This window comes from Kogia breviceps, chromosome 1 (genome assembly GCF_026419965.1).
Source record: "Kogia breviceps isolate mKogBre1 chromosome 1, mKogBre1 haplotype 1, whole genome shotgun sequence".
Taxonomy (NCBI): domain Eukaryota; kingdom Metazoa; phylum Chordata; class Mammalia; order Artiodactyla; family Physeteridae; genus Kogia; species Kogia breviceps.
The window spans coordinates 23392078-23418891 of record NC_081310.1 but is presented as its reverse complement, the minus strand read 5'-3'; the positions used below and the strand labels follow the sequence as shown (position 1 = coordinate 23418891).

General features: G+C 54.6%; 1 protein-coding gene across 16 annotated transcripts; it reads right to left on the bottom strand.

The window, feature by feature from the left end:
* Positions 1-81: 81 nt before the first annotated feature.
* On the bottom strand, positions 82-26470 carry PSEN2 (presenilin 2). Of its 16 annotated transcripts, XR_010839619.1 has the most exons (16): positions 26378-26439; positions 25355-25478; positions 21129-21213; positions 20550-20585; positions 16566-16726; positions 14321-14535; positions 12895-13036; positions 10700-10767; positions 9908-10128; positions 8794-8892; positions 6203-6286; positions 5745-5846; positions 3727-3802; positions 2996-3056; positions 2105-2223; positions 82-807 (listed from the first exon to the last, which is right to left on the bottom strand). XR_010839619.1 is itself a non-coding variant. In XM_067028673.1 (14 exons), the coding sequence occupies exons 5-14, from the start codon at positions 16704-16706 to the stop codon at positions 652-654; spliced, it is 1362 nt and encodes a 453-aa protein (XP_066884774.1). In that variant the 5' UTR covers positions 16707-16726; positions 20550-20585; positions 21129-21213; positions 25355-25478; positions 26378-26440; the 3' UTR covers positions 82-651. The 16 variants fall into 16 exon arrangements, 11 of the variants coding, with proteins under 11 accessions (XP_066884774.1, XP_066884795.1, XP_066884819.1 ...); XR_010839612.1 differs by lacking the exons at positions 2996-3056; positions 25355-25478 and having other exon boundaries at positions 14321-14550; positions 26378-26452; XR_010839615.1 differs by lacking the exons at positions 2996-3056; positions 25355-25478 and having other exon boundaries at positions 26378-26452.
* Positions 26471-26814: the final 344 nt, after the last annotated feature.

Sequence of the window (26814 nt, the reverse complement as noted above, 5' to 3'; positions counted from 1 at the left end):
CTTTCGTGCCCAGAGCACGTTATCCCAGGATGCCGGGAGAGGGGCCCACGCTGAGGAACAGACCAAACCCCAACACTGCAACAGGATTCGTCTATTTATTGATATTAAGACACTTGCCAGCAGTAACTGCTGTTAACAAGGACTCTAAAGGTAATAAAATGATGACAACATCATAGACAAAGCGTTGGGAACATTCCTCGCAGAGCAAATTGGCTTTTCCTCTCCGGCCAGAGCGACCAGGCGCTACATGCCGTCCCAGGGGTGACCTCCCGGTCCCGAACATACGCACCCTGTCCTCCGGCTGGGCCCTCAGAGGACTCCAGGCTGCGGGGGGGGGGGGCGAGAGCAGGGGCCTTCCCCAAGCCCCTCCCACGTCTCAGAACCTCCCTCAGCTCCTCTGGACCGACTTCCCGCGTCTCCTGTTGGTGAAGCAAGTGCTCACGAAGGGGTGAGCCACGGCCCGGTGACAAAACAACCGGCACCAAACAGCTGGTCCTTCCTCTTTGCAAAGTAAATGCAACACTTTTTTATTCTCTCGTTTTTTCAGGAAGGAAAAGTCTTAAAAAGATATGGCACTAGAGTGTAAAACTGTACAACTGCATCCAGTTACCATTTATTCCAGCTTCCAGGCCACGGTGCCCGGGCCTCCCCTCAGATGCAGAGCTGATGGGAGGCCAGGGTGTCCATGAAAGGCCGCACCAGGTTGTCTGTGGAGAAGTAGAAGATGAGCCCGAACGTGATGGAGATGGGGAGGGCAGGCAACGCCTTCTTGAACACGGCGAGCAGCAGAAGGGTCAGGCACAAACCCTGCAGGACACAAAGGTGAGGGGGCGGCCGCGGGGCGGACGGGGACGGCGAGCAGTCGGTGACGGTACAGTCCCGGGCTTCAGGAGCCCTGGGCACCCCGTCATCTTCCCTGGTCCTCTCAACAGCTCTATGAGGTGCCTGAGGGCGGGCGTTCTCACCCCGTAGCAACGCCCTGCACACGGACGGGTGAAACCAGAAAGCGGGCCTCCTGACCCCTAGAACGGGCTGCCACTACCAGACGACCTCCCCTGGCTGGCTGCCGTAGGGATGTGTGACCTGATGGTGGGAAGCTTTCCCCAAGGGGACGTATATTTATATACAAGAACTGGACGGGCTGGGCTGAAAGCCAGCAATGTTCTCAGCAGCTGACACCAAGGGAACCAAGATGCCATGTGACCCCCCCCACCCCGCCCCGGGAAGCAGGCACAGTGGCCGCCTATCCTGTTCCCAGCCCAGCCAATGCAGGCAGGGGTCCAGGGTGGGGACAGGGAACTAGAGTGCCTGCCCTATCCCTGGGGAGGGCAGGAATTCGGGGCAGACGATCTGGAAGTGGAGGAGCCTGGGAGTTCACTACCCCATCCCTGACACACACTGGGCAAATACACACTGTCCGAAGAACTGGAGCCTCAGCCCTAATGTGCCACGTGCCACCCGGGGTTCAACAGGCAGAACACCGAGTATGCGCCGTTCAGAGCCTCCACCTCTCCAATCGCCGTAAGACGCTTCCCCACCATGTGTACCTGGCCGTGTTAAGTGACATACAGGTCTCCAAATTTCACTGCTGGGGTTCAAAGTGATGGGCCCCCGTCTCAAGTCCCAGGAGATCCCACGGGGATTCAGAACCCCATGGTGCCTGGCAGGCATGGAGGGAAGACACACAGCCCTGGCTTCAGAGACTCGAGTTCAAGTCAGAGCTCGGCCCTCACAGCTTTGTGCCCACAGGCCAGACCCTCAGACCTGTTCCGCCTTCTGTAAATCTCAGGTCACCATCCCTGCCTCACAGGTGCCGTGAGACAAACGCACAGAGCTAGCCCAGACCTTGGCACCTGGCGCACAAGCTCAGTAACGTCAGAGGCCCCGGTCACTCCTCCCCTGTGCTCTGCCTGCATCTGTTGATGACCAGAACCTCCTGTAAACCTCGGTCTCAGCTTGAGGGTCTTCTTGGCGACCCTGCCCAGCCCCTCCAAGGGATAACCGCACCTGAAAACTCCCCTGGGTTCCTGCCCCCCCCCCCCACCAGACCCTCAGGGGCCCCGCTGCCCAGGGCTGGGCGGGGAGCATCCCCCAGCCCACTCACGATGAGGATGGCCACAAAGCAGGCCAGCGTGGTGTTCCAGTCCCCACTGCCCGTGGCTGCCGCCTTGCCCACCAGCACGCTGTAGAAGATGAAGTCTCCGAGGCCGAGCTTCACGCCCCCTGTGTGATGGAGACAGAGGGAACCCATGGGTCTCGGAAGCCCCAGGAGGAAGCGGCAGAGAAGGCTGAGCCCAGCCAAACAGCCCAGCTTCTCTGCCCAGCCCAGGGGCCAGAGTCCTGAGGAACGCAGAGGGCAGATGGGGTAGTGTCACCGCCCAGCTCACCTCACCTGGACTCTGGGACAAGGACTGGCTGCCTTGGAAAAACAGCAGCCAGTGGGAAAAAGGGGGAACCTGTAGTCTGAGTGACTTGCATTCTGGGCTGTGCAAAGCCAGCATTTCTGATAACTCGAGTAAAACTGGTGCTTGGCACTTGGTTAAGACATGAGCGAATCAAATGCATTGTCCGGGGCTGATGGGAGGCTACCCAACTGAGGGCTCAGTTTGAACGATAAGTGCTTTTTAGGAAATTTAATTTCACTACTTTCAAGAACATGTACAATACCTGAGGTTCTCCGGAGACTCATGCCCCTTAAAAATAGGTAAATGCACACTGTAAATCAACTAAACTTCAATTAAAAAAATAAGTAAACATAATTTGTAACTAGTGTATCCATTACTGATAAGGAAACAAGAGCTTCTAGAATGCTTTCATTTGTTTCCTTTCGTACAACTGCCCTGTACGCTCATTTATAGGATAATTTTATTCATCACAGACAATAAAAATGTTTAAGAAACAGACTTGAATCGAGGAGGTCTGCATCAAGGAAACATGCTCTGCCCCGTCTGCCCCCCTCGCCTCCCTTCTGGGCTCCAAGCAAGAGGCACCTCACCTTGGTCTGTCCCTTCCTCCACGGCCCCTCTTCTCTGACTTCAGCTTCCTCACTCTGGCTCCTGCCTCGGCACACAGCAAACACTCCAGTTTTGTCACCTTACAGAGGTGACCGCTCTTGCCGCCACCCCCACTCCTGCTTCCCTGCTCTGCCTGCTCTCCCCACTCCCTCCTCTCTTCTTTTTCAATCAGTTCTTTTTCAAAGGAACTGCGCTCACCTCCCAGGCACTTCAGAGATCTGTGGCGGCAGGTCCCACATCCCCCGGCCGATGTGCTCTGGCCAGGCCACCGCCCGGCCCCCGTGGACGCCCTCACGCTACCCGTCTGTCTCAGCGCCCTGTCCCCTGGCTGGCTACTCCCCAGGGCCCTCCACAAGCGCCCTTCCCTTCACCCCGTAAACGTCGCCCACGCTGTCCCTCTCACTCTCCACTCCGACCCTGCACCTTCCCTGGGTACCTTCTGGGGAGTCACAGTTCTGACAACACGTATATCCAACATGGTGCCTCCAACTCGGGTCTCCTACCCTGACCCTCCTGAGCATCACTGCCCTTCGTGTGTCTGCGGCGCCTCCATCTGACGTCCTGCAGAGCCTCCCACCTTCCCCCGTCACCCTCCCCGCCTCCCCGCCCATCCCTTGCCCAGCCAAGTCCTGCCAGTGTGTCCCAGGTATGTGGTGGCACCACCTCCTCTCAGCCTGCTGCCTGGGTTGGGCCCTCGTGGCTCTTCCCTCACCTGGTCCCCCAGCAGTCTGTGTTCCTTGCTGCTGCCCGGGATCTGTCTGGGATGCAGCTCTGCTCACTTCAGTTCCCTGCAACAAACCACTAACGGTTCCCCACAGCCTGCAGGATGAGGTTCGGGCTCCCGTGAGCGCTGCGCAGCCTGAAAGGTCGGCCCCCGGCTGCCTGGGCCACCAAACTGCCCCGAGCTCCCTGAAGCCTCCTCCTCTCTCATCTGAGCCTTTGCCAATGCCGCTGCCGCTGCCGCCGTGTGACAAACAATCTAACTGGCCTTTGTCCCTGTTTCCAGGAGGGAGACCAAATCCTTGGAATTTCCCCAGTAACAGAAGTGTCTTTGTTATTCAGGAGCCCCTTGGATCATTTATGCAAATGAGAGGATCAGGATGGCGCTGGTCACCAGAAAGACCCCGTGGTTATGTGATAAGGGGGTCGGGACTCTGGGCCAGACCCACCTCTGGGGAGAAGAGGGAGCCTGGAGATGCAGTCCAGTCCCACGAGCAATGTGGTTCTTCATTTGGCTGGTCCTGATTTGTATCCTTTATACCAAAACTGTAATTGTAAGTTTAGTACTTTCCTGAGTTCTGTGAGTCGTTCTAGCAAATCTTCCAACCTGGGGGGGTTGTGGGAACCCCCAGATCTGTAGCCAGTCAGTCAGAAGTGCGGGTGACCTGGAGACCCCCAGGACTTGTGGCTGGCGTGTGAAGGGAGGGTGGCCTTGTGGACTGTGCCCCGGTGGGATGCGTGCTGACTCCAGGGGCTCAGTGCCGGGCCTGGACTGCAGCCTGGCAGCCTGTCTGCCGGGTGACTGCCAACTTGTCCTTCCAGTCCCACCTCGGCATTATCTTCTTCCCCATGTCTGCCCTGAGTACTTTATACCTAACCTCCCCCGGCCTGGGCTGCTCCCACGGGGACCTTCTCAAGGGCAGAGGCTGTTTTAATCCTGCAGCACCTCCCTGTTCCCATGTGCCACCCGGCACGTAGTAGGTGGTCCATAAGTGTGTACTGATGGAATGGCTATTTTAATCCCCTTGGGAATACAACCATATGTTAGGATGTCTTCGGGTGTGTCTTCAGGACGGCCTTCCACACCAGCTCCTCCTGCCCCCAAACACCGGGGCTCTGCCTGGGGGAGTCTCCACCCCAGCTCCACAGCCCACTGTCCGTCCCATCACGGAGCCGTGCTGTTGGCGCTGACCTGCCCAGCCCAGCCGGCCCCCCTCTGAGCCCAGAGCCCACGCCTGCGGCCCCCACGGCTGCACGGGGACGTCCTCAGGCCACGCAGGTGCACACTCTGCCGGCCACAAGCCTGCCCTTCTCCCTCATGTCCCTCCTCCCACGCAGCTCAAAACCCTCCCCCACCCCCCATGGCTCCCACTGTTACGGGACACAGACCAGAATCCCCGTTTTGATCCAGAAGGCCCCTCAGGTCCCTGACTGCCTCCCTGCCCCATCTCTGCACTCGGGTCTCAGCGTCCTGCCTTCACTTGCTCTAACTCACCGTGCTGTCTGCCTCGGGGTCTCTGCTCCCAAGGTCCCCTCAGCTGGAAACGCACCCCCACTGTGCGTCCCCCTCTCTGAGTTCCAGTGGCTCAGCCTCTGGAGCTCAGCTGCGAAGTTACTTCCTCAGGCGACTTCCTCTGACCCCTTGAAACAGGTCAAGAGCCCCATCAGTGCTCCCCATTACCCCGTGTTCTCCTTCACGGTCCTCCAGGCTCCGGGGAGGGCGGTTAGTGCCCACGCCTGCGTGGCTGCGTCCCCCCGAGCCGCATCCGTATGACAGCCCCACAGCGCAGAGCGGGCACGCAGCTGGCACTCAACCAACGTCTGTCACACACAAGGTGCAGCCTGGGCGTAGAAGTCCCCGTGGCCTGCCAACGAGGCTGCGCCTTTGCAGGCTCCTCCTCGGCTTTGCGAAGCCATCTCTGATGTGAAAGGGGCTCCTCCCCTCGCACCCTCCTCCCCGACCTCAGGGAGCCCCACCCGGGCCCACGCAGACCATCTGGACCCCCTTACTTTCCTCCTCCTCCTCCAGCTCCTCCCCCGGGTAGCCAGGCAGCGGGGGCTCAAAGACTTCAGGGTACGAGGGCTCCCCCAAACTGTCATAGGAGTCCTCTTCTGGGTGTCCGGCGTCGTGTGAGCAGGGAGCAAGGGAGAGAGACGACAGCCCGTCAGAGGGTTCTCTGAGCTCAGGGCTCCCCTGCCCTCACCATCCCCCTACCCCACCACGCCCAGCCCGGCCCAAAGAGGATTCTCCAGTCCACACACAAGGGAAGGGAAGGGAGAGGAACAGGGCCGAGGCAGAGGAGCGCGGTGCCACCGCACTCAATACCCAGGGCATGCGTGTCCAGGGGGGCTGGTCTTCCCACCTGCCCCTCCGGACCTCGTGCCTCCCGCAGAGGCCAGGCCAGGCTGAGCTGGATGTGCTGAAAAGCTGCCGCCGATGCTGAGAGGCTGTCAGCCCCGATACTCACCCATCTCTGGGTCGTAGGGGAGCTGAAGGGCTCCCTGAGAGGAGGGGTCCAACTTGGCCATGCCCACTGTCCACACCATGGCAGCTGGGGAGGGAGAGAAGGGTCAGGCCTCAGGCAGTACTACCTGTGGCTGCCCCCAGGGCCAGTCTGTGTCCCCAGAAAGCCTGCACAGGACCCTCAGTTCCTGTGGGTATTTGCTTACGCCCCACTGTTAGGGGGCCGCTGGGGGTCCAGACTCACTGACCAGGTGCGGGCAGATGATGCTTCTTCCTGTCTTTTTTTGCCTCCTCACAAAAACAATGATAATGTTATTAGTGAACAAGTTTGGTGAACTAATTATGTTTTTGTTTTATTGTGGTAAAAAAAACATGTAACGTGAAATATGTCGTCTTGACCATCTTTAAGGGTACACTTTAATAGTGTTAAGTATACTCACACTGCTGTGAAAGAGATCTCCAGAACCTTTTTTGTCTTGCAGAATTGAAACGTTGTACCCACTCCCCATCCCCCAGCCCCTGGCAAGCACCATTCCACTTTCTGTTTCTATGATTTTGACTACCTAAGATACCTCGTATAAGGGGACTCATACAGTATTTATCTTTCTGTGACTGGATTCTTTCACTCAGCATAATGTCCTCAAGGTTCATCCATGTTGGAGCACGTGTCAGGATCTCCTTCCTTTTTCAGGCTGAATAATAATCCATTCTATGTATATACCACATTTTGTTTATCTGTTCATCCATCCACAGACACCTGAGTTGCTTGCATCTCTTGGATATTGTGAATAGTGCTGCTATGAGCATGGGTGCACAAAAATCTGTTCAAGATCCTGCTTTCAGTCCTCTTGGGTCTATGTCCAGAAGCAGGACTGCTGGATCCTGTGGTACTAACATGTTCTCTCCCTCTGGCCTAGAAACTCTCTCCTGAACTCTTATCCCATCTCTCCAACTCTCCATGTGAATGTCCAGAGAGCATCTCAAACTCAACATGCCCTGAACACTCTCAACAACTGCCCTCCGACCCGCCCACCAGCCTTCTCCTTCTCAGTAAGCAGCAACTCCATCCTTTTTGTTGCTCAGGCCCCAAAACCTGACAGTAACCTTGACTCTCTTTCTTACAACCTGCACCCCAACCATCAGAAAATCTCGCCAATGCTGCCTCCAAAATGTCTGCAGAGTCCAGGCACATCTCAACGCCTCTACTGCTGCCCTGGGGCCAAACACCAACATCTCTCTCCGGGATTATTATTCAGCCTCCAAACCTGGCTCCTGCTTCCACGCTTGTCCCTGACACAACCTTCGTGGTCCTGTTAAAACGTAGTCAGGTCAGTCCACAATCTTCCAGCGGCATCACATCTCACTCAGCAATAAAAGCCAAGTCCCCACAGTGGCCTAACAGGATCTGACCTCCCCCTCTCCCCGTTGGCGCCCTCTGCCTGGCCTCGGGGCGCTCCGAGCACACCAGGCCCACGCCCACCTCAGGGCCTTTGCACTTGCCGCTGTTCCTTCTGCCTGGAGCTCTGTCACCAGATATTCCTGAGGCAGGTCTCTGGTCAAATGTCACCTATGACACAGGGCCTCCCTGACCAACTTCTGTAAAACAGCATCCCTCACTACCCTGGAGTCCTTCACACCCCCCGCCCCGCACTTTATCTTTCTATGGAGCTCTCACCTCCTGACTTATGTTTGCCTGTTGAGTCCCTGTCTGCCTCCCCTCCTAGAATGTAAGCTCCATCAGAGCACAGCGATGGTGAGCAGAAGTCTGACACGGCTCAGTCTTTCCACAGTCTCCGCTCATTTTTTAGGCTGTGCCTGGAATGTGCTTCCTCACCCAGGGGACAGGCCGCCAACGGGTCCCCACAACGAGCTCGGTTCTTCATTTGTATAGAGTGCCAACTCTAGCCATTCATAGACTGTTTCCCAACGCGCCCTGCAGACAACTGAGCCCCAGAAATTCAGGGTCTCTACGTGAATAACAGAGGGGAGGGGACGAAAACCACAGCGCAGTGAGCTCCCTGAGGCCTGGGACCTTGTGGATCTTGTTTCCATGGCAACCCCAATGCCCAGCACAGCGCCCACCACGAAGTATGAATTTGATGCATGTCTGTTGATGCCTTTATAAGTACAAATCCCCGAGTGCACTGGCCCCGAGGCCAGCAGCAACCCCGAGGGCCTTCCCTTCAGAGACGTCACTTCAACCAGCCACGAATCTGTTGAGGCAGCCCAGGGAAAGGTAGGCGCATCCTCCCCCCACCCCAGACCCCCACCCTAAAGAGTCCCTCTCCAAAGTCCCTTATCAGGGGCCTGGAGGGCTGAGTTGGTGGCCTTGGGCTCATGGGAACGTGGCCTGTAGCCACCACGTGCCACTGGAGCTAGGTGGGAGGAAGCTGCGGGGCAGGACCACATCCCCCCGTGCCCTCTTCCTGCTCTGACTTTCCAAGTTTCTTCCTGTCTAAGAGCAAGACACAGCCCACCTTCGTTTCGGAAGGTGGAGCCCTCCTGGGGTCACCGAGGCTGCCTCGTCTCCTTTCGTCAGGGAAACGGTTAACTATCTCATCACCTCTGAAAGCCATGTATGTATCATATACTCACATGAATATATCAGGGCAGGAAATATGGGCTCGTTTCTCTCCTGGGCAGTTTCTACCAGCATTCTCAGCGGCCCTTTGGGGCACAGCACAGCCACAAGATCTGGGAAAGCAAAGACGCCCTTGGCATGTTAAGAAACACGTTTATTCCCAAGCGGACCCCAGAGAGGAACCAGCCCTCTAAACACCAGTGTCTCCCAGAGCCCCAGGCCGAGGCTCTCAGACCACGCCCTGCTGCTCCAGCCATCCCACCCCCGGGGTTTCAGCCACGATCCCTAGAGCCCGCCCTGGCTGGAGGAGCCCACAGCGGGGTCTGAGCGGTGTCCAAACAGGCTAGCTGCAAACAGGGAACTGCTGTGTGCCTCAGAGACCAGAGGATGGGCTTGAAGCCCCACTCCTCTGAGCCCCAAACTCCTCATCCTAACAACGTAAGAAGCAGTACTGGCGATGGTTGTCACACTAACACAGTCGGCTCTCCATATCCATGGATTCAACCAGCTGTGGATCAAATATATTCAGAAAAATATCCCAGAAAGTTCCAAAAATCAAAACTTGTATTTGATGCACATCGGCAGCTATTTACATATTGTTTATGTTGTATTATGTATTATAAGTAACCTAGAGATGATTTAAAGTATTCGAGAAGATGTGCGTAGGTTATATGCAAATACTACATCATTTTATATAAGGGATTTGAGCGTCCTCAGATTTTGGTATCTGACAGGGTTCTGGTACCAATCCCCCGACGATACCGAGGGACGACTGTACTAACTGAAGAGCAGCTAACATTTTGGGTGCTCGTTATTTATCGGTACTGTGTCCGGTCTCAGGGTTGCTCTGAGGAACAAATGACTTCCAGTGTGCAAAGTGCTTCGTGGTGTCAGTGCTCAGTAAACACCTGCTGTTATTAGTAACCATGTCAACAAGTCATGGTTCCACAGGACCCCATTTGTTTTTTTACAAAGGTGAACTTTCTAGAAGGGGGACCATCCAGGCCTCCCGGGGTGGGGGTGGGGGGAGGGGGGACTTCTCAACACCCATCACCCTTGTCCAGCAGTGAGGACTCAGCCCTGGACGTCACTCCACGGCCCACCCCTGCAGGCTCACGGCCCACCTACCGTACACAGAGATGGCGCCCAGGATGACCCACGCAGACCACTCTGGGAGGTACTTGATGAACACCAACGCCATGAGAGCGCTGATCATGATGAGATAGGCCTGCTGCAGCACCAAGGGGCCCTTCCAGTGGATGCACACCATGCCCACTGCCCCGAAGTTCCAGACGGTCAGCAACAGGGTGGGGTAGTCCATGGCCACATTGTAGGTCTTGAGCACTTCCCTGCAGGACCACAGTCAAGCCCGTGCGCTGGGAAACTCGGTGGAGATGTCAGACCCTGACCCAGTTCAACACCCTTCCATCATTAAGTCCCATAAACGTGCGCCGGCACGACCTGGCAGAGCCCTCTGCCTGTGGAAAAGGTCCTTGGAAAAGTGTTCTCTCCTGTCCCTCCAGTCTCTTTGGGACCCTGGGTCAGGCTGATGTCCCGATTCCGGGGCAAGAGAGATCCCTTTCCCCATAAACTAGGAGGTACCTAGGCCCAGCCCGAAGATCAGAATGTAAATTTTGAGGGGTTTCTGCCCCCGAACCCCACCCCCACCCCCTGCTGGGGTTCACAGAGAACCCCCTCTGTGATGACTCTGCATTATTTGTTTTAAATCAGGAACCAGAAGGAGACGCGTGGCCCAACTCGCAGCTCCACTCCCGTGTCGAGGAGGCTGGGCTCCCGGAGCAGGAACATGGGGAAGGTGTGGAGACCAAGGGGCGCCCTTCCCTCCCAGGTCCTTCAGACCCACGCGTACCACAGGGGAGGGGTCTTGAAGGACCCTGCTGTCCACCGGCTGCCACTCACCCAAGGTAGATGTAGGTGAAGAGGAACAGCAGCATCAGGGAGGACATGATCAGCCAGCCGTGGATGAACTAGACGGAAACAGGCAGCATGATCGCAGGCCCCGGTCCTCGGGACTGACGGCCAGGCCTGGAAACCCTTCTTCCTTAGGCTCCTCCCCGACTATGTCGGCAGGTGGCCATTTTACAGATGAGGAGGGCACAGACATTCAAGGAGTTCTCTCCAGGTAACCCAGCAAGCACACGAAGGAGCTGCAGTTCCTTCAGGTCTAAACACCTAGCACTCGACTCGTTCTGGACACGCCAGGCACACTCCACGCTCTGGAGATAAAGCTGGCAAGGTCTCTGCCCCCACTGGCTGCAACCCAGTGTGAGGGCAGTGAGACAACAGACACACGGACACGTGTTAGCATGAAGTGATAGGGCTATGAAAAGTAACTTGGCTGGATCAAGTGACAGGAGACCCACTGGGGTGCTACTTTATTAGACAGAGTGGTCAGGGAAGACTCCTGAGGTAGCCTGTCTAGAAGAGTCAGCCCGGGGAGTCACTGCCCACCTGAGGGCCTATAGACAGGTCTTCAGAAAGACACGTCCCTCCTCCCCTGGCCAAATAAGGGAGGGTCAAGGGCGAGGGTGGGGCTGATCCTAAACCAGTCCCTTAGCCAGCTGTCAGCGGCACGGTGGTCACTGCTACCAGCCTCCCTGGAGGACAGACCCATCAGCCACCAGCTCAGGCCGCTGGGGACCTCAGCAGCCACCTGGTCTGTCTGCCATGCTGTGCGCATCCCCCAGAGGGGAAGGGGCTGCCTCTGGCACGTGCTGACCCTCCTCATGCCACCTGGACCTGCCCAGTCCACCGTCATCTCCTGTCCGCGTCATGGAGTGTATCTTACTGAACGGAGGGTCGAGCTGCCTCTTAACAGTCCCTGGGAGTGGTCGCGTGACACCTGCTGGCCAGAGCAGTGCCGGCTGTTCACTGGCCACGCTCCTTCTAGCTTCTCCTTACGCGTGCTGCATCCTCTGCTCCAGACACGAAGCCCTCTACCCCGCTTCCTGCCATCCCCGGCCATCCCGGCCCCAGTTACGAACTCTGCCTTGTTTATACAGGTAGCTATTTATGGAGAAGCTCCAGCTCTCGGACACTCCCCCCCTCCACCGCTCACCCCCACGGTCACCCCCGCTGGGACGGGGCTCATCCCTCTAGACTGAGCCTCCCCATCTGTCTCTACCTGCTCCACCGATGGCGGCAGCCTAATACATCAAGTGCGGCACACACCTGCGTGTGAACGGTTTTAAATCGGGTAATGTCTTGTTCAACTTCCGTTCAGTCTTCAGGGCTTCAAAGCCTTCCTTGGGAGAAAAGCCTGAAACCCGTGCCTAAAAGCTTACGGATCTCTATGGACGATTTGGGCCACGTGGGACTCAACTCCCCCGTTCCTCCCTGGGACTGCCCCGCGGTGCAGGGGGCCCACCCGAACGTCTCCCAGTGTTGGAAGACCTCGGCACAGCAGCTGTACATCTCCAGCCGAAAGGGAAATGGGAAAATAAAAATAAACTTGGAGGGGAAGTATCGGGTGAAAGGAGCCTAAAATAGAACATCTCACTCCTTCGGAAGGAGAAGCAAAATAAAATTAACTTCTGAATGTGAGAAGTAACCCTATGAACACTGCAAAGGGGAACTCAAGTAAGTGGGATTACGTGTAAGTTCAAAGGACAGGAGTATTAGGTAATCCATGGTGGGCCAGAGGCGGGGTGGGAAGGAGTACAGGCAAAGCTCAGCGAGGTTCGGGTTGGGTTCCGGACCACGATAAAGAGAGTACGCAAGAAAGTGAGTCACAAACTTTTTGGTCTCCCACCGCACGTAAAAGTTAACGTTTACACTGTAGTGCAGTCTATGAAGTGTGCAATAGCATTATGTCTAAAAAAATTTAAAAACAGCATTCATTAAAAAATAATGCTGTTGCAAAAATGGCACCAACAGACTTGCTCAACGCAGGGCTGCCACAAACCTCCAATGTGTAAAAAACGCAGTGTCTGTGAAGCCCAATAAAACGAGGTATGCCTGCACCCAAAATCAGGGTCTATTTTACAGAACAAAAATGAATGCTGTTAAAAAAAAAAAAAAGAGCCAGGGTTGCTGCCAAAGAGGCACCGAGGCGTGGCAGGCAGGAGGGGGAGAGCAGGCAGACCGGCGCTCACCTTGTAGCAGCGGTACTTGTAGAGCACGACCAGGAAGATGGTCATGATGACAATGACGCTGATCATGATGAGGGTGTTGAGCACGGAGTTGAGGAAGCGCTGGCCCACCGAAGACGTGTCCTCGGTGAAAGGTGTGTAGATGCTGAGGGAGGGGCAAGGGCTAGGCCTCTGTGCCCTGCCTGCTGGCACGCCTCACCCCGAGGGAGCCTGGGCCTGGGATGCAGGTGCCCTGGGCACCCCTGCCCCTCAGCACCGCGCTCTGGCTGCCCTGGCAAGTGCTGCCCGCCATCCCCATGAGCTGCCCTGCCCTCCCGTCTCCCGGCTGCTGACTTTGGCCTATGACTGAGCCGATCGATGTAGCCACATGGCTGGCCTCACCAAGGCCTCCCCCGGCCCCCACGCCAACTCAACCCTCCCCTGGAAGTGCTTCTCCCTGCTGACCCCAATCCCCAGCTCTGGTCCAGGGAGACCCAGCAGGGAGACCCTACATCCACTTCCTTATCAGCCCCATCCAGCCTAGGACGCCTCCACCCCCGCTGCTTCCCCTACCCACACCCAGCGTAACCCCACAGCTGCACAGGCAGCTAAAAAACTCAGAAGGCAATTCATTGATCCCTCGCTCTGGACGGAGGGAAACAAACTGCCTGCGAAGTTCTCAAGGTCTCTTAACGCCTTTCATCTGAGCTGCTCTGAGTCCCCAACAGACTATAAGCTTCCTGAGGGCAAGGGCTTCTTTCTCTACTCTTTTCATTAAAAAATAAATAAATAAACAAAATTTAACAAAAACTCCCTTTAAAAAAAAAAAAAAGAAAAAGATGTTTAGGGAAGATACTCAGCAGCAATTATCACAGGGAGGTTGGGGGAGGGAGCCCTCCCATTTTCCCAGGCCGCTGCTTCTGCCTGCGTTTTCTTTATTAAAATAAACAAAATCTCCCGTGCAAGGCTGCAAGTGAGCTAAGAAATCATCTGGTCCTCCTTGGTTTACGTTCATGGGGATATGAATGAGAGGCCCAGAGAGAAAGCAACTTGCTCGTGGTCACGCAGTGGTGATGCACGGTGGTACAGCCACACCCGGACGGAGAGCTTGCCTCCTGCAGTGAGACCCAGCGAGCCGAGCCGGAGCGCTGCCTGGCGGGTGCCAGGTGCTCTTCTAAGCCCTTTACGTGGATTAACTCACTCAATTCTCCTGGTAACCTTGTTATCAAACCCATCATACAGATGAGGAAACTAAGGCCGAGAAAGGTTAGGAATGTGCCCAGACAGGTCACACAGCCAGGAGGCAGTGGACGGACCAGGGTGTGGACTCAGGCAGCTCCTCGGCCCCGCTCTTCACTGATGGCATGGGGCCGCAGGTGCGGTGGCCAACACAGGCTGCACTCCCCTCCCCCAGCTCCCCCTCCCCCTCCCCGCCAAGCCCCCAACTCACAGCTGTCCATTCTTCTCCGTGTAGAAGCGCACGGACTTGATGGTGGCCACCACCACGATCATGCACAGCGTGACAGGCACAAACAGCATGATCACGTGCTTTGCCCCATATTTGAGGGTCAGCTCCTCCTCCAGGCCTGGTGGCCGCCCGGGGACCCCGCTGCAGACGTAGCGGTCGGGGTCCTCCTCGTGGTCCTCCTCGCTCTCCTGGCCTCTCTGTGGGAAACCACGCTGTGAGGGCCATGGAATGCCCCCCCAGAGGCCTTAGCGACGTAGCGCGTGGGTGTTTTGGAACCGGAAACGAGAAGTTTGAATGTTGCTTTCCAGATGTAAGAACCCGTCTATGGGCTGTAGTTTAGATGTGGGAGTGGTGGAATTGCAGGACATTTGAAAAGTTTACGAGGACAGCAGAGATTTAAGTTGGCGCTGACCACCACAGATGCAGGAAGGGAGGCCGCTTAGCTGTGGAGGAGGACTGTCTGCAGAATAGGTCTGGAGCACGTCTAAAGATCCGTCCCCTCCCTCAGTATAGGGACTCAGGATGACACTCAGTTCTGTTCACATGGCCACACTAATTTGGCAGGCCAGGTGATAGGAGGAGGGCAGAAAATTAAACACTGTTGGGTGAAAAATCACAAACTAGAATGGTCAGCACACATGGGGATGGGGGGACTGTCTCTGATTGTGAATAAGACACTGGGAATTTGCAGAGGAAGAAATTACTTTGAACTTTTTGCACCCTGCCCCGCCCCCCAAAGCAAGCATGCAAGATTTGCAGCTCTGAAGCAAAGACGCTAACTGGGCATCAAGCATCTGGGAGGATCTGGGTTAGGTGGAAATGAGGAGGCAGTGAAGGAGGACAGGACGCCTGCCAGGCGCTGGCGCACACTGATCTGCAAGAATTTGTTTTGGAATTGTGGCAATTCAGGATCATTAGCTGCTTTGTTAATTACATTAACAGCCAAGACAAAGCCAAATGAAACAAAAATCAAAAGTGGCTGTTCTTTGGTATCAGTTCTTTGCAGAGAGAATTCCATCTATATATTCATCTGAGAAAGAAAGGAAAACTGTTAATGAACAGGAACTGAAATAGTTGAAATGCACAAAAACTCCAGGAGATAAAAGACAAAGCAACTAGCAAGAAAGGAGCTAAGGAGTAGCTGTGCAGTGGCCTTGAGCTGGTGAGATCTCTCTCAGAGCCCAGAGGAGGACAGGAGAAGTGAGCTCAAGTTTCAGCAAAGGGAAATAAGGCTGGCTGGAAGAAAAAATTACTATAATGGGCAAAACCAAGAATGGAATTTAGGCAAATTCAGATGTTGTTTTACCCTGATGAGGAGGGAGGTGCCTTGGCTAGATGTCTCTCCCAAGTATATCCTCCACTTCATACTGTTACCATCTCCTGCCCTGTGGGCTGCAGAGGTAAAATCACAGTGCAGCCCACTCCTCCTGCTACGGGCTGAATGTTTGCGTCACCCAAATTCACATGCTGAAGCCTAACTCCCAATGTGATGGTGTTAGAAGGTACGGCCTTTGGGAGATGATTAGATCACGAGGGGGGAGCCCTCACTAATGGGATTCATGCCTTATAAAAGGGGCCCTAGAGAGCTCCCTCACCCCTTTTGCCAGGTGAGGACACAGAGAGAAGACAGCTGCCTATGAACCAGGAAGTGGGCCCTCACCAGACATCAGATCTGCCGGCACCTTGATCTTCACTTCCCAGGCCCCAGAACAGTGAGGAATAAATTTCTGTTGTTTATAAGCCACCCAGTCTATGGTATTTTTGTGATAGCAGCCTGAATGAACTAAGACACATCCCCAACTCAAAAGTCAAACATGAATCAGGTAACCTCTTGGTGACCATGTCTGGCCATCCACCAAAAAGGTTCCCTCTAGCAGTTTCCTCCTACCGTCCTTTCGTCTCCGCACTGCCTGTCCTGGCATCCAAACTCACTCTCAGGTTCCTGTGGAAACAGTAACCTGCACTAGGAAGGTAAACCTGAGGGGCAGGGCCAGGATGGAGAGAATCACTCAGTCCATTGTGGAGTCGATCTGTAATAGGCTGCGTCTGTGCAGAGTCTACTATCAAGCCTTCACGGACCGAGGATCCACCATGGAGGACCACCCGCCCTTTTGGCCAATTCTCACCTTTACTTTCCCCTCCCTCCCACATCAGGGAATGCCTGGTTTCTGTCCATTAGGACCCCAGGGACCTGTCCGGAGGCCTTGGACTGCTGGTGGGAACCTACCCACTGGGCGGCACCCTCTCCGTTCTCCAGGCCCTGCCTGCCTTCCTGGCAGGAGCGCGGCATGGGGCTCTCGGCTGACATCAGGGACGTCCGCTCGTCACACACTTCTTCCTCGCTGTCAGAGGCCATGAATGTGAGCATGACCCTACCTCCGAAAGTGCCTGGAAAAGGAGCACAGGGGACCTCGTTCCACTCTACTGCGAGGCAAAGGCAGCGGAGGGTGAGAGGCGGCTTTAAGATCTGCACACAGGTCCTGCCCGCAATGACCACCCAAGATGCACTTGTCAAAGGACTGCTATAAAGCAACAGTCCCCAGGAGCCACTACTGAGGCTGCAGCAACCTCGAGAGGGACCGGCTAGAGGAGATCCAGGCCATAGGGAGCAAAAGCCCCAACTCGAAATGTCAGAGCCACTCCAAACTGTCAGCACACTCACTCATTCAATCAACAAACATCTGTTCAGCACCGATCGTGTGCCAACGACACTTTTCTCGTAAAAAATTAAAAACCAACCACCCAATGTGACAAATTATATAATCCAGGTGTTCACCAAGAGGTACAGAAGCACCAAGAAGGGACTGAAACTCAGAGATCAGGGGCGTTTTCTGGAGAAGATAACATCATCTGATGGAGACAGATTTTCCCAGGTGGGAGGGAATGGCAGAGGCCATGAAGAATGTTCCAGCCTGAGCCCAGCGCTGCCGGGGTTGGGGTGGTGATGCTGTGGAGGTGTGAAGGGTCTCTGGTGCCAAGCTCAGGAGGTGTGCTTCATCCCCCGAGGACAGAGGTGACAGATCAGATCTCTGGTTAGAAATATCAGTCTGGCCACTGACTGAAAAAGGAGTGAAAAGAAGGAAAGGTGACCTCCCTGGAGACAATTGTGGGAAGTGAATAGGGGCCTAAGGTGGCAAGAATGGATGGAGTAAGGAGAGAGAACCCAGAAAGGGTAGGAGGTACAGACAGGACCAGATGTGCGGGACAAAATGGGACACAGTCCAGGACTAGGGCCGGACAGGGAGTAGGATGGGGGAGGCGGGAGAACAAGGTTTCAGAGGAAAGACTGTGAATTTGATCCAGGAATCTGCTGAATGTAAATGGGTTAAAAGGGGGAAGATGCCTGGGAGGCAGCTGAGTGCCGGGGCCTGAGGTGGAGATGAGAGTCATGAGTTAAGAAGTGGAGGCCACGGGAGCAGTGAGCTGAGACCACGAGAAGCGAGTGTGTGTGTGTGTGTGTGTGTGTGTGTGTGTGTGTGTGTGTGTCCCCACACAGGAAAAAAACAAGGCTGAAGGGACCATACGGGAAGGCAGCCCGAAGCCCTACCAACATCCTGGGCAGGTCGTCAGCTGGGCTAGCGGCAGGGCCAGCTCCCCTGTCACCTGCTTCCTGGGACCCTGGGGCCGCCTCCCGCCACTCGGCACAGTCAGGTCTGCTCTCAGCTCAAAGTTCATCTCCACGTCAGCTGCCCCCAAGAATTTATGATTTTCAAGTGGAGCAGGCGGGTTCCTTCTACTGAGTCAGCCAGTTCTGTTCATCTTGGCAGGGTCCGAGGCTGCTGCTGTTTTTGAAGACAGTGCCCCGGGCCGTGGCCTGGATTACTCCCAGCTGGGCTTCAACTCCATCCCCAAGTACAGGCCCACGGCAGAGCCTGACTGCTCACCTCACGGACTCGGGCCCTCACAGGGCTGCCCCGTGGCTCTCACAGGGATTTCAGAATGAACAAGCTAAGCTCCCCCGGGTTCAGCGGAGATAAGACGAGTACAGGAGTGACAGCAGCAGTGACGGCAGTAGGAAGTAAAGCACGGTAGCTGCCAGGAGGGGTGACAAGGACGCTGTGCTACTGCAGTTACGACTGAGGCGGGGACCAGGGAGGCAGCGCTGGGAGGCAGGACCACCCCAGGGATGGGCGTAGAGACCTGACCAGGACGGGAGCTGAAGCTAGCAGAGGGGCCAGCCAGGGTTCTGGTGCTGAAGAGGGATGTGACCAGAGTGCGCTCTGTGGGAGCAGAGGGCCAGCTGAGCCCTCCTGCCTCTTCCCGGGAGCCCCCAGGGCTAGTGTGGCCTAGGGCCCAGGAGGCGGATCTGCTTCTCAGCGCCCAGACCTGGGACCAGCAGAGTCTAGCTCAGAGCCCAATCTGAGGGGACACGGCTTTGCAGCCCCACAGGCTGTGAGACCTTGGGAAGCTCCTAGCTGCCTTCATCTACTGTCACGGTAATGAAAGAAACTACTTAATGGAGACCCAGGAGGGAAAACTTCAAAGCGCTCCTCCTCTGCAAGGCTGGGCCCCGCCAGATAAATCCCAAACAGACACCTGCCTGGACCCAGGAGATCCCCTCGCTGCCCACTCTGGCAACGGTGAGTCCCATCCTTACTCAAAAAGGGGTACCCGCACACAGAGCTGGCTGCATTTCTTCAAGCTAAACCAGGACATTCCAACTGGAGCAGTGCAGTGGCTCTTTCCATACTTTATTCTGTCGCACGTCAGATTTGTTTGGGCTGTGAATTAATAATTTAGTTACGATCTCACTCCTTCTATTCTTTCCACGCCTCTGGAGGGCCAGTGATTTGTCTTTACCATGACTGGAGGAGCAGATCAGGAGTCCCTGCATCTAAACGGCAGGGCTGTACTCCCAGGGCAGAGGGCAAGCTCATCCTTCAGAACCACAACAGCTGCAGCATCCTGGCTGCCTCTTCCCCTAGTAGGGAAATGGACACACAAGGAGTGAAGATGCTTCTTGGAAGGAGAAAGGGAGCTACGGGGCAGGTGGGGACAGAAAAGCACGGGACCCGGATCAAGTAAAGTCCTTCCAATTTCCATTTCTTCAGCCAGTCACCAAATCCCAGGAAAGCACTGCTGCCTCCCAAAGTCTGTGAAGGACACGCCCAGGGAGAGTGAGCTTAAAAAAGGACTGTATCCCTTCCACGCGGCATTGCGTTCCACACAGGCACAGAGGCAGGAAGTCAGAAAACTACAAAACATGCTTTTCCATCCACCACATGTAATTCATAGCCTCCTCACGAGAAAACAAACGCTCCCTGAGCAGATTCCTTCCCTCCTTGTGCTCTGCGCAGGACTCCCAGAAAACCAGGGCACAGAGGGGCTGCAGCAGGGAAGAGCTGGACTTGGCTGTGGCTCTAATTGCAGCCCTCTGGGCCTGGTGGTCATGAGCACAGGTGGAGGTGCCTCTCGGAGCTTCTAGCACCTGAGGGCGTGGCTTAGGACTTTCAGAAAGCCGTAAGATGCTTGAGATGCTGTTTCTCAAAGTGGTCCAGGCCACCTGAGGGGTGGTGATAGAACAGCTGCTGAGCACTCACTACGCCCTAAACACAACCGTCAGGTACGAGGTACTGCTATCCTTCTCCATTTCACAGATGAGGAAACAAGATTTGAAAAGTGATAGGTTCAAAGTCATCCTTGGACCTGGGTAGTCAGGTTCTGGGCTCTTAAACGCTACGCTAGGGTGCTTATTTAAAATGCAGATCCTAAGTTCCATCCTGGCCAAAGGTCCAGGGATCTGCATTTTGAGATGGTCCCTGGGCAATTCTTAGGCTGGTGTTAGACCTTCCCTGGAGCTGCTGCCGAGTAATCAGATGCCCCAGCCAGGGCCCAAACTTGGTACTGGAAGTGTCCAGTTACAGTTCACCTCCCTGTCTCAGGGGCAGGGCACCTCGCTCAGCTACCTTGGCACACCTACTGCTCTGTACAACTTGCTCGCTGAATGGGGTTGTGAAAGAACGAACAGTCCTTTCTCCTGAATACCCTCTGCCTGGTCAGAGAGCCACTGGGGAGGCAGATGAGCAGGAGCTTTTCAGACTAGGAGAGCCACGGGGGGAGAAGAGAGTGGTCTGGCTGAAAAAGTCCCCCAGCAATGCCCACCTCCAAGGAGAGTGTGGTAAAACTGGGGCTCAAGCGTCGCTGGTACAAAGCGGACCAGCCTTTCTGAAGGCAGTAAAAATCGAGGGCTTTCAAATAAAAACATTCATACCTTTTGATCCTGAAATGCTACTTCTTGGAATTTGTCCTAAGAAAATAATAAAAGATTTACATAAAATCATGGTTGTTGCAGTCATTTATAATTTTTTTTTAAGTGAAAATGATCAAGATGCCTGACTCCGTATGATAATATATCCATTTGATGGGGTCTAACATATGACTACTAAAAATCTCACTTCAAAGAATATTTACTAACACAAAAAAACAAGATGTTAAATTTAATAGATATAAAACTTGACATACATAATTATCTGAATTGTCTTAGAAAATGCATGTATATGAAGGGTTGGTAAGAAATATTACAAAACATTAAAGGTGGTTATCTTTGCATAGTGAGATTGTGGGTGATACTTTATATTTTTCTGCATTTCTCAAAGCTTCTATAATAAACATGGATTGTGCCTGGCGTTTTTTGTAAAGCTATTAATTTTTTAAAGGGAAATAACAAGTATCAACATTTAGACAGATTTTCTTCCATCCCGCCTTCTCCCACATCCTCTCTCCCTGGACTGGGGGGAACAGATGGACTCGGGAAGCCGCTTTTACACCTTCTCCCAACCCCTCTTATTACCTGGTTCCTGAAGGAGAACGGAGCAGCTGGGTTGTACTCCTTTTGCTTCTAAGTTGGAATTGAAGACTGATGATACTCTGCAATCCTTGGAGGGAAAAATCACCACTCAGATGTATGCCGATAAACAACCTTCTTGCTAGATGTCTGTCCACATCAGAGCACCAGTGACGCCAAGAACTCCTGCCGGGAGGCTGACTCACAGGCAGGTGCTGGTGGGACTGGGTGACTCTCCTACTGCTGATGTCAAATCCTATCAACCACATAGCAACCGGCTCTCCGTTCTCTCTGACGGAGCAGTGGGAAAATGCAGAGAAGCTAATGGGAGAAACAGGTGCCTAAGACTGCATTCTGGAAACCCTTCCCAGAACAAAGCACTGTGGCTGAAAGCTCCTTGGATTAGGATGTAAAATCAAACATCCAAAGAAGCCACTGCTCACTCCATTAATCAGCTGAATGGGATCCAAATGCTGAATGAGCCAAACCAAGGGAGTCTGACCCAGAGAATTTCCCCAACCTTGCTTGTGTCAGCAGTTCCTGCAATTATCATAGAAACCCTGGTGACCCAATTTCCTCAACCTGATTTTCATTTCAGAGAAATGCAAAGGTTTTGACCTTAAAATTTAAGGCCAATGGACCTAAGTAGGAAATTGATCTTTAAATGCCATAGTACACTCTAGTGCCTCATGCAAAAAGATGGAAATTTCGGCTCCAAAAGAAAATTGGGAGTCACTGCACTTAAGACAAACAGGTGGTCAGCAGAGAAAGGCTTGGATCTGGGTACTTGTTTTCTTGTTTCCGCAGGCCTAACTGAACAGTGCCCCTCCCTTTCTTTCATCATTGAAGGGCAGTTGACTTCCAATATTACAGTAGTTTCAGGTGTACAACAATAGTGACTTGATAGTTTTATAGATATTCCATATAACGTTATTGTAAAATATTGGCTATATGCCCTGTGCTGTACATTACATTCTTGTATCATTTATTTTATACATAGTTGTTTGCACCCCTTAATCCCCTTCCCCTATCTTGCCCCTCCCCGTTTCCTTCTCCCCACTAGTAACCACTAGTTTATTCTGTTGGTCTGTTTCTGTTTTGTCACATTTGTTCATTTTATTTTTCAGTGCTCCCTCAAAGAGGGTGGCATTGGTTTTAAACAGGCCTCTTTCTATGGTCACACGGCTAATTCACAGAGCTCCCATGACCCCTGGGGTGTTCCCAGCCTTCCCTCATACTAGGGAAGAATTTCCTGAGCTGAGGAAATTCCCTTAGAAATTCCCACAGCTTGCCTGCCTGCCTCCCTGCCTGTCTTCCCCGACCATGTACTGGCCCCGGCTGACCTTCATCCATCTGTCCACCCACCCTGCCCATTCTCTGATGCACATCACTTGCCAGATGCTTCTCCCCAGCACAGGGAGGTGGCCTCGGCCCGAGCCAGGGCCTGAGTCCCACTGGGAGGCCCTGAAGTCCCACTCCACCCTCCCAAGTCACAGGCCCCAGGCGACCCTATGGGGCCTCCTGAAACCTTGACCCAGGCTCTAGATTTACCTCTTTCTGCCCTTCCCTACTCAGAAGTCCCCAGGAAACATTTTCTCTCATTTCCTGAAGGAGCCTGGGAAAGGGGCGGTTTGGAAGTGGCAGAGGGAAGCTGTGAAGGTAGCCACTGTTGAGTAGGGCCCCGAAAAATTGTGGGGCTTTGTTTTTTTGTTGTTTTTTGTTTTGTTTTGTTTTTGCTTGTTTGTTTGTTTTGTGGTACGCGGGCCTCTCACTGTTCTGGCCTCTCCCGTTGAGGAGCACAGGCTCCGGACGCGCAGGCTCAGCGGCCATGGCTCACGGGCCCAGCCGCTCCGCAGCATGTGGGATCCTCCCGGACCGGGGCACGAACCCGTGTCCCCTGCATCCGCAGGCGGATTCTCAACCACTGTGCCACCAGGGAAGCCCTGTTTGTTTTAATGAGAAGCAGTAAGCCAGTGGGCCAAAGCTGAGCCTTAGAGACGGACAGAGTTCAAATCAGCTAGCTGACTGATGTGAACCACACACTGGGACAAGTGGCCCGCACACTCGGGCCACTTCACATGGCACCGTCCTCTTCTGTAAAAAGCAGGATAGGCACACTTTGCAAGATTACTGTAAAAACCAGAGATAATGTGTAAAGTGTCTGGCACAGAGCTCAATAAACGGTAGTTATAATGAAGATGAAATAAAGGCAGGGACTCAGTGAGAAGGGATAACAGAAGCCTGTTGATGGCCCTCTTGGAAAGCTACGATCTGCTAAACCACCAGACACACGAGTTGAGCACCAGGGCCACGCCTCATCCAGGCCCCGGGTGTTTCCACTTTAGCCCCAGTCCAGGGTACGCCCGCAAGGTGAACATTTTGTCAAACAAAAGGGCAAGTCCGTAGACTGATGTCAGAGCTGGCAAGGGCCTTAAAGGCCATCCGGTCAGCACCCCATTTCCCATTTAGGGAAACTGAAGCCCAGAGGGACAAAAGGACAAAAGGTTAAGGGCCCATGACCAGAAGCCACAGTTACAGCTCAGGTCTCCAAATTACCAACAAGGAGCTCTTCCCTGCTGCTCAAAGTACTTGTGAGGGTCACATACTCAGTGGCCCAGGACCATAGTCACGCAGGCGGCCTACAAAACACAGACGAGGTCAGGATATGTCTCAGCAGATACGGTACAGCAGAAAGTGAGCACCCTTTAATTTTTCTTCCCGCTGCTCCAGAAGACTGTATTTTAGCAAAGACAAATCAGCAACCCATTCTCCCAGGCAACGAAGAAACTGGACAGAAATGATCTCCCTCCCTCACATCTGGTCCTCCCTGAGGATCAATCTGAAATTACTTTTCCCCAGACTGTAATAACACAGCAAGCAGCCTCACCACCTCCAGGTCAAGAAGCCAACACTGATTACACAGGGCTTGAAGCCCATGTCAGATCCGGCCAGCTCAAGGTGCGCAGAACCTCTCAGGCCCTGGCCAGGGGCAGTGTGGAGGGTGTGCCAGCCTCGGAGCCCTTGTATCCCACTCCCAGCCCCACCCCCAGCTGTTGCAGTCCAGGAACAGGTGGAAATACTGGCAGAAACATCTGTCGTCTTGCCAGTCCCCCACTAAACAGTGTCTAAAAGTCAAATCAACAGCTGAAAAACAGCCAAACGTGTCTTCAGTGAAACATAATGTGACCTACACACACACTGCTTTGGTTTCTTTATAAGAAATTTTTGTGGTTTTTTTGTTTTTTGTTTTTTGCTTTGCCAGGTAGTTGCTAATGGAGACCACACAGCAATGTCCTGGGCGGTACTGCAGTGACATGGGTAGGGCATGAGTGTGGGAAGCCTCCTGTGCAAAAACTCAAAAGATGAAGAAGACACAGCCAGCTGGGTTCAAATCGTGGTGTTCAGTCATGGAAGCCACAAAACAGGACAAGCCGCTTGTCTCCCTGAACCTCAGTTTCCCCTTCTGTAAAAGGGTAAAAATAAGAACTGCTTCAGTGTGATTGATGCTCTTGTGACAACTACTGTACAAAATGGCTTTTTATTGTATATGACAAACCTAAGTTATGTTATTGTCATTATTACCATCAGTGACTTAGAGAGAGGCCAAGGTAGGTGGGAGCCTCTCATTTGGCAAAGCGCGGGGATGCAGCGGGGCTGTGAGTAGCCACAGAGGAGCTGGGGGAGAAGGGCGATGGGCCCCCAGGCACATCCGAGCGGCAGCCCCTCGCCACGCTCTTCCTTGTCCTCCTCTTCCTCGAATAGACAGGCTCAGGGCATTCACCTCCCATGCATGCACATGTCAGACTCTAGACTCGGTGCACGGATACTTCAACACCAAACGATACAGAATTTTTCCTAAAAACCTGACACAACCTCCACCCCACTCCACAGCAACATTCCACCAAGCCCCCCACCTCCAGCCACTGCCCTGAATGCTCCCTCGCACACCCGGGGCACAAACCTGGATGGCCTGCCTGATGGATGGCTGAAGCTGCAGCTCTGAGCTGGAGACAGGACCCGAGGTCCTTTCACCAGCCGGGCTCAGAAAACACCGCTGCTAACACATTTCCCTGTCCCACACAGCCACATTCACACAGAGGGGAACCTGAGGCTCACACACCGGAAGCAGCTTATACGAAGCCTTTTAACTACTGCCAAAGGTCTTGGCTGAAGTCCTTGGGGACTCCCATTCTACAGAATGGGGTCTATGTACAAGTAAGGGGCATCCATACCGGAAGCCGGGGTCTGTACCGATCAGTTACTCTCAGGACAGGCTGGCAACCCAAGCTGTCAATTTTGGGTCAAGTTGGCTCTGCAACTGTTCTGGATGGGATGGATGCCTCTCAGGTTCTCCGTCTGTAAATGAGGATGCAGCTACTGCACCAATCCACAGTTCGTACCGTAAGAAGGGAATACTCATTAAGTCACACACGGGGCATTTCATCCAACTGTCAAAGGGCTGAGGTCTAGTCCCAGGGCTGGACAACAGAACTAGAGTCCAGGACAACGGGTTCTAAGCTTGGCTCTCATATATCCGACCTCCGTGACCTTGAACAAAGTCACTTTAGCTCTGTGGGCTGAGTTTCTTCATTGATAAAATTTGGGATGGGCATTAGCTTCTGTTTCGGGTTTCTTCAGCTTCAAAAGCTAGATTCCCTGAGTCTCCTCGCAGCTGTAAATGCCTGATAAAACGGCCAAATACCGCTGATAACGAAACTGGGGTGTCCAAGCCCGGACCTGAGGTCCTGTTCCTCACGTACGCGAGAAGAACTCCGCCTCCCCTCCTGCCCCCGCCAAGCAGTGCCCGGTCCGGGTGCCACAGGCCGGCAGGACTGGGCGCCCATTAGGTGCCAGCCAGGAGGGAGAAACACTATGCCGCGTCCGCACGCCTTCGAGACCCACGTGCACTGCTCCTTTAAATGCCCCGGCCCTTTAACAGCTTGCACCGCGGCCACCCCGGCGGGGGCTCCGGCGGCCGGGTGGACCGGGCCCTGCTGAAGGCCCGAGGCCTGGGGCCCCTCCCCGTGCTCCTTCCACTCCCCAGTTCCGGGCCGGCCCCGATAGCCGCTGTCCCGGCGCCCTCCCCTCCCCGGCCGCTGGGGCCGCAGCCCCGGAACCCGCCAAGGGGCCGCCACCGGCCGCCGCGAAGGGCGTGCGGAGGGCAGGGCCCAGCTCGCGGGTCGCGGCTCCATCCCGTGCCCTTAGAGCTGCGGGCGACAGGGCCGCGACCCGCGAGCGCGCTCCAGCCCGCTCACCTGCTCCGCCGCGGCGATCCGGCATTGTTTACGCAGCTGGCAGAGCGCCCGCCGGACCCGGCGCCGGCGCAGACCCCGCCCACGGCCCGCCCCTGCCCCGCCCCCGCCCCGTCGGCGACGCTACGCTCCCCGGTCCACGTCGGGGCCCCAACCGGAGCCGCGGCCCTGGAAAGGAAAGGGGCGTGAGAGGGGCAGGGCCTACCCCTTTGCGCCGCAGGGACCCCGGAATGGACCTGACGTTGGGCTGAGCACTGACCTTAGAGTGAGTGGAGGCTGGGCCTGTAATGTAAGAAGGCCTTGGCAGCAGCACCATAGGGCGGTAGCGCATTTGCTTCGTGGACAGTCTCCTGTCCTGTAGTTTTAGGTCCCCGCATTCCAATCCCCCCACCCCACTCCCGGGATTTACTCACAATAAGGGAGCAATAGTGGCCTGGGGT